We start from the raw sequence: 13,325 nt of genomic DNA, 5'->3' as shown, positions 1-13,325 counted from the left end.
CCACAATTTTCTTCAATAAACTCAAAATAATCTGGTTATTAGAAAACAAATCACTCTTAAAACCAAGTGGCAAATACTGAGCAACTGAAAAATAATCCATAGTTAGTACAGTATTTCCCCACACCTACAGACACAACAGAAAAGCCAACAGATTCTGTAGAGGTGGTTGCATTTTAGGAAGACAATAAGGAACACCACTGGTACCAAGGGACTGAAATTAATCAACAGAATTTGGTGAATCCTCACGGTCCACCAGGGTTCAGTGACAAAATCAAATTGCAACCGTCGTATACCAACGGAAGATCAACTGTTCAGACTAAAACCAAGCTTGTTCTGAGCCTTGGAGAATGGTTACAGCTCAGCTCCTCAAGAGTCTATAAAGTACTCAGGAATATTAATATCTGGAAACTTATCATGTTCTCAGAAATGTCAGCTGTAAGAGGAAGAGGCCCTGAGGTTTTCTTCCTTCTGATAAATGTGAGTTCTGCTTTCACAGGCTAAGTCTATGAGGTGTTGCCTTTTGGATTAGTGGTTACAATTACATTCCATTAACATTTAAAGAGGAGCAGGGAGTTCTGCTCATCATCCATCCACCATTATCATTAAACCCAGCTCTGATGATCTTTTATTCATTCACAGAATATGGGCGTTGCTGGTTGGGCAGCATTTATTGCCTATTTTTTTTACAAAGTGTTGGTATAGGTAGACCCACAATGCCCCTAGGGAGGGAATTCCAGGATTTTGACCCAGCGACACCGAAGGAACGGTGATATATTTCCATGTCAGGAGGGTGAGTGTCTTGGAGGGAAACTTGCAGGGGGTGGTGTTCCCATGTATCTGCTACCCTTGTCCTTCTAGATGGAAGTGGCCGTGGGTTTGGAATGTGCTGTCTGAGGAGCTTTGTGGAATTTCTGGAGAGCATCCTGTAGATGGTACACACTGCTGCGACTGAGCGTTGGTGGTGGGGGGAATGGATGCGGTGATAAATTAAGCGGCTGCTTTGTCCTGGATGGTGTCAAGCTTCTTGAGTGTTGGTGGGGCTGCACTCATCCAGGCAAATGGGGAGTATTCCATCACACTCCTGACTTGTGCCTTGTAGATGGTGGACAGGCTTTGGGGAGTCAGAAGGTGAGTTACTTGTCACAGGATTCCTAGCTTCTGATCTGCTCTTGGAGCCACTGTGTCACTTGGTTGTTTGTGGGATCTTGCTGCGTACATAGTGGCAGCTGCATTGTTTTTAAAATTCATTTGTGGGATGTGGGCGTCGTTGGCTGTGCCCAGCATTTCTTGTCCATCCCTAGTTGCCCTTTGAGAAGGTGGGGGTGAGCTGCCTTCTTGAGCCGCTGCAGTCCATGTGCTGTAGGTGGACCCACAATGTCCGTAGGGAGGGAATTCCAGGATTTTGACCCAGTGACACTGAAGGAACGGTGATATATTTCCACGTCAGGATGGTGAGTGGCTTGGGGGAGGGAGCTTGCAGGGGGAGGTGTTCTGATATGTCTGATGCCCTTGTCCTTCTAGATGGAAGTGGTCATTGGTTTGGAAGGTGCTGTCTGAGGATCTGCATTTTATTACATTATGACAGGGACTGAGTGCTTCACTGGCTGTGAAGTGCTTTGGTCTGTCCTCGGGGATTGTGATAGGCACTATATAAATTCAAGTTGTTCTTGCTAACACTGAAGCAGCTCTCAGTAACATTAAAAGCTGAAGCACTTCAGCAATTGGCAACAGACCAAATGTTGTGGGTTGGTCTTTTCGATTAGAAAGGGGAGAATGGACCACGATGATGACTCTAATTGCAGCCAACACAACTTGACCCCGATGACAGCGATCATTCCTGAGAGCTGAGGTGGTGCCAATCATCAGGACTGAGACATGAGCTAACTGTCAGATCACAGAGCCCGTAACAGACAAAACTAAACCCCATAGGGGCAGGGACGCTTGCGGTAGGATAGTTCTATCTAGAGGCTCAGAAAAATGATCCAGTCATTATCTTACTGATATTTGTCGGATCTAGCTGTGCGCAAACTGGTTGCTGCATCTTCTACATCATGAGTGACAACATTTCAAAAAAGCTTCATTATTTCCCAAAGTGTTTGAGAGACGCTGAGGTTGAGAAAAAAGTTACAGGAAAAATGGTTCATGATTTACTTCACATTGACAGTAGGCAGGCGAGCTATTAAAATCAAATTACAGGTCACAGCAGATTCCATCTGTGTCTCAACTTTACTTTTAAGTCAGTGTAAAAGTTATGACCTTCCAATCCCCCTATCACTTCCATCTGGATGGACAAAGGCAGCAAATATATGGGAACACCACCATTTCCAAGTTCCCTCCAAGCCACTCACCATACTGACTTATATCCCCATTCCTTCACCGTCGCTGGGTCACAATCCTGGAATTCCCTCCCTAAGGGCATTGTGGGTCAACCCAAGCACATGGACTACAGCAGTTTACGGAGGCAACTCAACCCCACCTTCTCAAGGGGCAATCAGGGACAGGAAATGTGTGCTGGGCCAGTCAGTAACACCCACGTAAACTTTTGCCTTGTCAACATTGCTCCATCTCCCAGAGGAACACAAGATTATACAGTGATCTTCCATAAACTCTCCTAAACAAAGACCCCCTTTTGTGTGGGTGAATGTTTCCCCTGAATGACCTTGCTCAATCAGTAACATTTAGCCCTTGTACGGGACAGGCCACCCCACTAATGAAAATTCTTTTCCCCCTCCACCTGGTATGAGCAACGCACAACTGAGTCGAGATCCATTTTCTTCCAGGTTCCCTCACAGAGAGCTTGTTGCTTAGACTTTTCACAATTTTATCTGAATCAAAAGCTCACTTTCTGTCTACTCCTCAATGAGTAAGATCGGCTCCGATGTTCAACAATGGATATTGGTTCTTTAACCCATTTAAAAGACACTCAATCACTTCCAGACACGTACTAAACTTCTAAAGGAAACAGCCCAATCCAAACCTCCTTCATTGTTTCTGAGTGCTCCTCACTGAGCAGTTTTCCAGTTAGAGCGGAACATTATAAGGGGGTTTACAGGAGCAGGTCATGAGTAAAATAACAATCTCCACAGGAACATGCTGCGCCTTGACCCTTCTACCAAGAATGTCTGCTATTTATAATCAGAATTCACAATCATTTCAGGTGAGTTAAGTACTTTAAATAGGAGTTAAATATGGTTTAAAAAAACAGGGCAGGAGAACTGGCAGCTTTATTAAGTCTCACACACACGCATGCATGTGCACACTCCAAATAAAAATGCCTAATTAATTTTGTTCCTGTGCAATTCTGAGTGTTTAGGATAAGATTAAAGCAAGTACACTGCATCTTTTATTAAACTGAACTACAGGACATTGAATAAGCTTCTGTTTATTCAATCTACCTCTAAGAGTCAACAGGGTTTTTACTGTGTTACTTCAAAGAAACATCTATGGTAAGTCACCGACGTGGGTAACTAGCTGCACACATTTAATAATTCATATGCTGTGTTGCATTAAAGAGCTTCAATAAATCTTAAAGTAAAGCAAACTCATAAATATTGATAGTTTTGCAGATTGTAAGTCTGACAAAGAATTATTACTAACCAGTAAATGAGAAAATAGGACGAACAGGCACAGAAACAAAATCCTCCATTTCTGTTACTTTGAGAAGCTCACAAAAATGAAGCTGGGATGGGGAAACAGGTGAGGAGCTCCTGGAGACATCCGCAGGGACCTACAAACACTACCTTTTGACTTGATAGATCTTGCATAGTTCGTTATAAAACAAATCATCAATATTACTGACTGCAAGCATTTGCTTCAAAGTTTTGTTTTGACTTGGCCGTGACATTTCCATTAAATGTGACAATCAGAAAGCTTCAGGTTCTCTCTCTAATGCTTTCAGTCTTTTATGATAAATATATGCGGACTACACTTGTTCAGGAAGGAGTCCGACCACCACCGTCTCCAGGGAATTTAGGGCTGGGCAGCAAGTGCTGAGATACCTTCATTGTGTGGATGAATTTTTAAAACATCACATCTCAGTTTTTTGCTTTATTTTTTTTTAATCCTCATCTTTTTCACTCCTCTTCCTTTGCTCTCTCTTTCTCTCCAACATACACTCTCAGAGATTCCTGCAATCATCAGCCTGTTCTAGCAATTCTAACTTGTACCCAATCTCCGGTGCTTGGTTTTTTTAAAAAAGTCTTTGACACTTCTACATGTTGGTGTCCTCCTACATGGGAGGCTGCTTTTGGCTTTTAGTTTTTCTTTCAGTGTCATGCCAGGTATGCAGTAAACTCTAACTGCCTCCTTCATCCAAACCCTCCAACCTAATGCTTAAAACAAAACGTGATTTACTTTTTAAATTGGGCTCCTGACCCAATTTGAAAGCAACCCACATCAACTTGTGCGTTTATCCCACTGCTGAGGGAAGTAACTAGACTTTGATCACTAACACCTCCTCATTGCTTATCTACAAACTGGGATACCACACGAGCATCACAAACACAAACCCACATCCTACCGAGGTACTGACGCACAGCAAACATGTGGCACAGTTGGGGAAAAGCTAGCTGTACTTCACACCAAGCATGGCTGGGTTTCTGACTTTTGGCAGTTTAATTACCTGTGAAAGCAGCTGTCTCAAAACCTCTCTCTGGCTCACCCACTTTTTCCCTAATCTCTGTGACCTCTCTTTTAATCACCCCTCCTAGTTTCATTTCCTTTGGTTGGGTGTCAGGTTTGGTCAGGTTGTAATGTGTGTGTGCCACCATCCTGAGTTAAATGTGCCAAACAGACACAAATGTGCCTTGTGGGGTCACTGACTCAAGTCAAACATCCCTGTCTTGTAAAATCGCCCATAACCTCCTGAAACTCTGGGCGTGATTTGGGTGTGTTTTAACCAAATGCTGGGGAAAGAGTGTGAGGTGATGGCAAACAGTCGATGCTCGCTGAAGAGACACTCAACAATCTCATTCGGAGTGGAGGGGTGAGTGAAGGAGAGTTAGCTCACACTATCACAACCCTCAACAGTGGCACACTGGGTGCTAGGTAATCCCAAGCAATCAGGGCCAGAATAGCCATACTCACTGGTCAAGTCCACGTCCTCAGTGGGGCATCCAGACAGAGAAGCTCAATACATTGTTGCCTTGTCTTCTGAGGGGCGCGGTCTACGGGGAGAGGGGTGTTGGAGGGGGTTGAGTCAAGTTTGGAAAGACAGCTTTCAGAGGCCACATTCTGTCTACCACCCACACCTCTGATCGCCCCCAGGTTGGAAGCCCCTCCCAACATAACAGCCAGAAACAAGTAATGGTGCCACCACTGCATCCATATCAGTCTTTGTCTAACTAAGTTCAGGTTGGGAACCAAATCCTTCCCAAGGTTCATCACTCAGTTATTTAATAATCTATCCAGCTGCAATCCATCTGACATCTGTCATCCCTCAATCCGAAGATGGCATCTGCTCCCAGCTGCCAGTATCTGCCCTGGATCTTCATGAAGAGGGTGGCTCTCAAACCTCAGGATTAGGAGCACATAAGACATCCCCAGGGCAAAGGGGTCTCTTCCTTCGCTCTGTCTCATCATTCAGGCACCAAGCCTCTCAGCACAAAGGAGCTTGATGTGCCATTTTGGTTAACACTGATGCTGCTGTGTTTCAAGGAAGGTTTCAGAGAGTCTTTGCAATGTTTTCTTTCTCTATCCTAGAACACTGCCCATTCGAGGGGCAATAGACACGACCTGGGGATGAGGGCCCTGCACAGCTTCTGATCACAGAGTCTTGTCCATCACAGCAGGTCCAGTGGGCAGTTTTGCCTGGATGTTTATGCAGCTTGCTTCAAGGAGGATGGTAGCATCTGTTCAATGATCCTCCCACTGAATCCACAGAACACAGCAGAGACATCAGAGCTGCTCACAGGCTTTCTCTTGCAATCCTATGTGTTGTTTAAACATTAGCAATACACTGTCGCTGCAGTACAGGAGAGTGATGGCAAGTACCCTGTACACAATTCCCAACCTGTCCGAAGTTCCCATGTAGGACTCTCCTTCCTGGTCTCTGCTGGTACGGTGATCCTCAGGTTAAACTTGCCACCAGTCGTCCCTCTCTCTCAGCTGGGAGAACAATCCCATGGTCTGGTAAGACTACAGTGACTTTACAGCAGGTCATGTGAAAGTCTGTATCGTCACTGCTGCAGTACGTAAAAGGCTGGGCTGGTGCTGGTGGTCCTCGGGCCAACTCCTCATCTGTACCGCCTTTAGACAAAGGAGGCTGCTGAAGTTCGGGAAGTGCCTGACATGCTCCAGAGCCTCTCCTCCAGTGTATGAGGGAGGTGGAATGATTAACTGGCCAGAGGGCAGTCCATAGGAATTCTCTCTTGGCAATGTCTGTAACCCATGAGGGGAGCTCCAAGTTACAACACAAGGGGATCAAAGGCAAACTCCCTTCACTTCCCCAGGAGCACCCTTAGTTCTCAGCATCACTTTTGCGCAACACTAACCTCACAGCTATGGCTCAACCAACAGTATGCACTGTCAGATTCAGAATCAGGGCACTATAGGTTCAAGTCCCACTCCAGACGTTGAGCACAATATCCAGGTGGAGACTCCTGGCACTGAGCTGAAGGGCTGCAGCATGGGTAAAGGTTCTTTCTTTCAGGTAAGGCAATAAACATTGGCTCATCACTTAGTTAGATGCTAAAGGACCAACAGCGCCTGTATGGTCAACATTTATTCTTCAACCAAAGTTACAAAGCAGATTGCTCGGTCACTATCGCAGGGCAGCTTGTGGGAGCTTGCTAAGTACATACTGACAGCTGTATTTATTAGATTGCAGTAGGGGCTAACGTTTCACTGGCTTTGGGCTGTCCTTGGGGATTGTGATAGGCACTACATAAATTCAAGTTGTTCTTGCTAACACTGAAGCAGCTCTCAGTAACATTAAAAGCTGAAGCACTTCAGCAATTGGCAACAGACCAAATGTTGTGGGTTGGTCTTTTCGATTAGAAAGGGGAGACTGGACCACGATGATGACTCTAATTGCAGCCAATACAACTTGACCCCGATGACAGCGTTCATTCCTGAGAGCTGAGGTGGTGCCAATCATCAGGACTGAGACATGAGCTAACTGTCAGACCACTGAGCCCATTACAGACAGAATTAAACCCCCCCCATAGGAACATAGTGGTAGGGCCGTTCAAAGCTCAGAAATTCTGAGTACCTGCAGGCTTTGTCTTCAGAAGGAGCTGGATCAAACTGTGAATACTTATTACTGAACACTCTGTATAGTTCCTGCGTGAATTTTGGACAACTCTGCTTTAGTGGTTACAGTTTGTTAAAGATGTGCAGCAGCCAGTTCAAGGAAGCTAAAATGATGAAATAAAAAATAAGTAACTAAACTGACAAAACTAACACGGCAGTTATGGCTGTACTTACTTTTTTAATATCATCTAAGGTGTTAACCTCAGGAGACAGACCACCATGAACACACAGGAACTGCTGATTCATCAGAGCCGCCAAAGGGAGGCAGTCAAAAGCATCCATGCACGCGTCATATACCCGTTCTGAATATTTTATTTTGCCTATTGGACAGACAGATATCACATCAAGAGTTAATGTATTAACATCAAAACCACAAATGCATCAAGTTAAACATCATCAACTCTAACAGAATTGAAGTAGATTAAAGAGGCATGTTCTGTTCATCTTTCACAGTTTTAACACACGCTCAGCTTAAAACCTTTACCTTGTTTCTAAAAGTGGCTTTTGTCCAAATGACCAGTTGTAACATTGTACTTCAGGTTTTAAGCAAATATTGGGGGGCTGTTAGCTCATTTGGCTGGACATCTGGACAGAGTGACTCCCAATTCCCACACTGGCTGAGATTACTACTCTCCTGTTGGCTGAGGTATGGTGGCCCTCAGGTTAAACCAACCCCAGTCATCTCTCCCTAACGAGACAGCAGCCCTACAGTTCAGTCAGTCTCTGGCAACTCGACTTTAACCAAACATCCCAAATGATGGGGATCAACTGGCCTGAGAAGAAAGCAGGAGCTGGGGACTGAGTTGGATGGTTAACTATAATTACAATGAATGGGCTGAATGGCCTGCTCCTATTTTCTACGTTACCATGGGTACTATCATATTTGCTTCACAGGGCAAACATTCCAACCAATGCGGCACTGTGTAGACTGACTGTCTTCCCATTGAGTCAGGGATTGTTTGCCAATCCCTTCCATTCTCCTGACACATGGGAGGGTGACGACTCTGAAAAGCCCGCTTCAGCCTTCATGCTGTTGGCGTTCATTTGAACCAGGTACACAATGTCCAGCCAACTGCAATCATCACCCCTCAAATCCCCAGTGAAGGCCGGACCACTTCCAACAGCTCTTCGCTTCACACTCAAGAAGGATACAGAGCCGCTGGAGAAAGTGCACAAAAATATTTACAACAATGGCACCTGAAAAAAGGATCCTAATTTTGATGGGAGAATAGATAGGCTGGGACTCTTATTGCTAAGCTAAGAACAGGTTAAAGCATCTGATAGTGATCTTTCAAGTTATGGAGGAGTTTATTACAGCAGATACAGAGATTAGGATTCCTCTTGAAAGGAGTTCAAAACAAAGGGCCATTGCATAAGGATGGTAAACCACTTAGAAAATCAGCAGAGGACCCTTTTCCTGAGGAATGGGGAGAATGTGCAGTTTGTTCCCACAGGGAGGTGTCCAGGTGAATAGTATGGATACAGTTGTGGGTGGATTGAATACAGACACAGGAGTAAAGAATATAAGGTGAGATGAAGAGAGGGGCGAGTGGTGGCTGACATGGAATTACCCTGAACATATCATAAACAAACGTTTCAACTACCCTGAACAAAAACTATTCAAAACTCGACAGAGGGAGAGTTGACAATGTCAGACAGTCTGATCATTTGGAGAAATGTCAAACCTATTGCTGCTTCACGCACAGCTCTTAGGAGAATAACAGATTTCAGAGAGATGTTCAGGTCGAGGTAATGATGATTTATTCCAGTTCACTACATGATCAGCCAGAGGGGCAGGTGAATGGAGCCCTTTGACTGGTGGTATTTTCGGAAAGCTGTCGAGCAGATTATTGCTCGAGATGAACATCATTGGCTCATGGCCAAGGCCGATATCTCAGGAGAGGGCAGCAGTGTAAGGCAAAATACAACATGTTTTTCCAGGGAACTGAAATAGTTCCAGAGAAAATTGTGAAATGCAAGTTTAAGACTTAAATGAAAATAAATACCTAAAGTGAAAGTAATTAAAGCTCGCACATACGCTAGTTGTTATTTCAGATCACCCTTTACTGTAAGGACAAAGGTACCAATTATCAGATGATGACAAAGGAGGGAATTCACAGTGTTAGCAGATCAAAGTGTGCCTGCTGATTGGGGGGGGGGGGGGGGGGTGGGGGTGGAATTATAACTGGGATAGGGAGGGGCTGGAGATTGGGATTACAGAGACAGGGAGGGGGAGTAGGGACTGGAAGAGATAAAACAGATAGGGAGGGGGTGTAGGGGCTGGTGGAAGTGACAGAGATAGGGAGGGGGTGTAGGGGCTGGAGGAAGTGACAGAGATAGGGAGGGGGTGTAGGGGCTGGAGGAGGTTACAGAGATAGGGAGGGGGTGTAGGGGCTGGAGGAAGTGACAGAGAGAGGGAGGCATTGTAGGGGCTGGAGGGGGCGAGAGAGATAGGGAGGGGGTGTAGGGGCTGGAGGGGGCGAGAGAGATAGGGAGGGAGTGTAGGGGCTGGAGGGGGTTACAGAGATAGGGAGGGCTTTCATCATGGAGAGGGTGTTCATCATGGAGAGGGTTTTTCAGAGCCACGAGTGAAGACTGTCAGCCACTGATGATTACAAATGATACACTCCGTAGGAAAGGAACTTTTCCAAAAGGAAAGCAGACCAGCTAGTAGGGAACTGACTGGCCCATGAGGTATACTATGGATCATATCAGCATCTCCAGACACTGAGTATTCGACAGCTTTCCAAATGCTCAGGAACTAGAAAGAGTGTAGATGCAAAGAGCATTTGGGATCCAGGTATTAAATATTATATTGCCATGGACAGGTATGCAAAGCTCAAACAGGTGAATGGAACGTTGGCTTTTGTATCTCAATGTCATGCTCCAGCTCATAGCCAGAATCTCAGCACCAGCACTCATAATACAGTTCCTGGTCTTTGCCAAGGACCATGGTCTGGGCTATCAGCTTACACCATATGCTCTTCCAAGTAAAATTAAACAATGTTTATTCTGCAGATGTGACAGAGGATTAGAAATCTCTTCCATAATTGACAGTTAATGGTATATCAATCATTAATATTGGGAAGATTTCTGCTCGCTAATGGATAGAATTCTGATCACAGATCAATGGGTAGACAGGGCGGTGGTGGCAGTGTTTGGTTACCTTGCCTTTACTGGTCAATCAACTGAGTTTAGGAGTTGGGAGCTCATGCTGTGACTGTACTGGACATCGATGAGGCCACTATTACAATATTGCACTCAATTCTGGTCTCCCTGATACAGGGAAGTTTTTGTTAAACCTGAGAGGGTGGAGAAAAGATTTACTAGGATGTTACCAGGACTGGAAGGTTTGAGATACAGGGAGATGCTGAATAGGTTGGGGCTAGGTTCTTCCTGGAACATCAGAGGCTGAAGGGTCACCTTATAAAGGGATTATAAAATCATGAGGGGCATAGCTTGGGTGAATAGCCGAGGTCTTTTTCTTTGGGTGGGGGCTAAGTCCAAAACTAGAGGGGCATAGGTTTAAGGTGAGAGGAAGGATTTAAGAGGGATATGGACCAAATGCTGGCAAATGGGACTAGATCAGTTTGGGATGTCTGGTCAGCATGGGAATGTTGGACCAGAAGGGTCTGTTTCTGTGCTGCATGACTTTATAACCAAGGTCTACTTGAATTACAGAGCAGTCTGGAAGGGATGAATAGCATTCGCTGATGATATAATTGTACATATTATCAGAGGGTCATGGTGTGGCCTTTGAGTGTGCCTGGGGAGGAACACATGGGGTGAAAGTGTGGGCAGGAAGGACCATTCACCGGTCCTTGAGGTAATAAAACTTGAGTCATAGGCTTCTGGTAAAGCTAAGCTTCCTCACAATCTTGGAACAACATCACAGGTAGAGGCCATTCGGCCCTTCAATCACACTGCACGTTTCTAGATCACAGCTGATCATCTACCTTAATGTTTCAATCACAAACCATGCTCTTTGTGCAGTAATAGGTACTGTTCGGAAATATCTGTTGATGTTAGCTGCCCATTAAAGTAAAAAGTTGCATTTCTAATGATGCCTTTCATGAACTCAGGATACCACAACAAACTATCAGCCAATCAGATGCTACTGAAACGAAGTTACAGCTGTATTGCAGGAAGAGCTGCAGCCAATAAGTACACAGCAAGTTCCCACAAACAGCAATGTGATGATGACCAGACCATCTGTTATTAAAACTGTTGGGAGGACAAATCTAAGATAACAAAATGTGGAGCTGGATGAACACAGCAGGCCAAGCAGCATCTCAGGAGCACAAAGGCTGACGTTTTGGGCCTAGACCCTTCATCAGGGAGGGGGATGGGGAGATGGTTCTGAAATAAATAGAGAGAGAGGGGGAGGCGGACCGAAGATGGAGAGAAAAGAAGATAGGTGGAGAGGAGAGTATAGGTGGGGAGGTAGGGAGGGGATAGGTCAGTCCAGGGAAGATGGACAGGTCAAGGGGGCGGGATGAGGTTGGTAGGTGGGAACTGGAGGTGCGGCTTGAGGTGGGAGGAGGGGATAGGTGAGAGGAAGAACAGGTTAGGGAGGCGGAGATGAGCTGGGCTGGTTTTGGGATGCAGTGGGGGAGGGGGAGATTTTGAAGTTTGTGAAGTCCACATTGATACGATTGGGCTGCAGGGTTCCCAAGCGGAATATGAGTTGCTGTTCCTGCAACCTTCGGGTGGCATCATTGTGGCACTGCAGGAGGCCCAGGATGGACATTTTGTCTAAGGAACAGAAGGGGGAGTTAAAATGGTTCGTGACTGGGAGGTGCAGTTGTTTGTTGCGAACTGAGCGGAGGTGTTCTGCAAAGCGGTCCCCAAGCCTCCGCTTGGTTTCCCCAATGTAGAGGAAGCCACGCCGGGTACAGTGGATACAGTATATCACATCGGCAGATGTGTAGGTGAACATCTGCTTAATATGGAAAGTCATCTTGAGGCCTGGGGTAGGGGTGAGGGGGGTGGTGTGGGGGCAAGTGTTAACACATCCCTCACACCCTGCCTCTGCAGTAATGCCCAAAGAGGATCCCCCTCGTCCTCACATACCACCCCACCAACCTCTGGATACAACACATCATCATCCGACACTTCCGCCATCTACAATCCGACCCCACCACCCAAGACATTTTTCCATCCCCACCCCTGTCTGCCTTCTGGAGAGACTACTCTCTCCGTGACTCCCTTGTTTGCTCCACACTGCCCTCCAACCCCACCACACCCGGCACCTTCCCCTGCAACCGCAGGAAATGCTACACCTGCCCCCACACCTCCTCCCTCACCCCTATCCCAGGCCCCAAGATGACTTTCCATATTAAGCAGATGTTCACCTGCACATCTGCTAATGTGGTATACTGTATCCACTGTTCCCAGTGTGGCTTCCTCTACATTGGGGAAACCAAGCGGAGGCTTGGGGACCGCTTTGCAGAACACCTCCGCTTGGTTCGCAATAAACAACTACACCTCCCAGTCACGAACCATTTCAACTTTCCCTCCCATTCCTCAGATGACATGTCCATCCTGGGCCTCCTGCAGTGCCACAATGATGCCATCCGAAGGTTGTAGGAACAGCAACTCATATTCCGCTTGGGAACCCTGCAGCCCAATGGTATCAATGTGGACTTCACAAGTTTCAAAATCTCCCCCTCCCCCACTGCAACCCAAAACCAGCCCAGCTTGTCCCCTCCCCCCACTGCATCCCTAAACCAGCCCAGCTCGTCCCTGCCTCCCTAACCTGTTCTTCCTCTCACCTGTCCCCTCCTCCCACCTCAAGCCGCACCTCCATTTCCTACCTACTAACCTCATCCCACCTCCTTGATCTGTTCGTCCTCCCTGGACTGACCTATCCCCTCCATACTTATACTCTCCTCTCCACCTATCTTCTTTTCTCTCCATCTTCGGTCCGCCTCCCCCTCTCTCCCTATTTATTTCAGAACCCTCTCCCCATCCCCCTCCCTGATGAAGGGTCTAGGCCCAAAACGTCAGCTTTTGTGCTCATCCAGCTCCATACTTTGTTATCTTGGATTCTCCAGCATCTGCAGTTCCCATTA

At 46.3% G+C, this 13,325-nt stretch overlaps 1 protein-coding gene across 2 annotated transcripts in view; it reads right to left on the bottom strand.

Moving 5' to 3' along the window:
* Positions 1-13,325, bottom strand: part of LOC125451946 (protein phosphatase 3 catalytic subunit alpha) — a 285,163-nt gene that overhangs the window by 94,662 nt on the left and 177,176 nt on the right. For both annotated transcript variants that reach the window (XM_048529747.2, XM_048529753.2), the window contains exon 5: positions 7,426-7,571. In XM_048529747.2, the coding sequence (XP_048385704.1) occupies positions 7,426-7,571 (146 nt within the window). The remainder of the gene's footprint in view (positions 1-7,425; positions 7,572-13,325) is intronic.

The sequence above is a fragment of the Stegostoma tigrinum genome, chromosome 1 (genome assembly GCF_030684315.1).
Source record: "Stegostoma tigrinum isolate sSteTig4 chromosome 1, sSteTig4.hap1, whole genome shotgun sequence".
Taxonomy (NCBI): Eukaryota; Metazoa; Chordata; class Chondrichthyes; order Orectolobiformes; family Stegostomatidae; genus Stegostoma; species Stegostoma tigrinum.
This window is presented reverse-complemented; position numbering and strand designations above follow the sequence as displayed.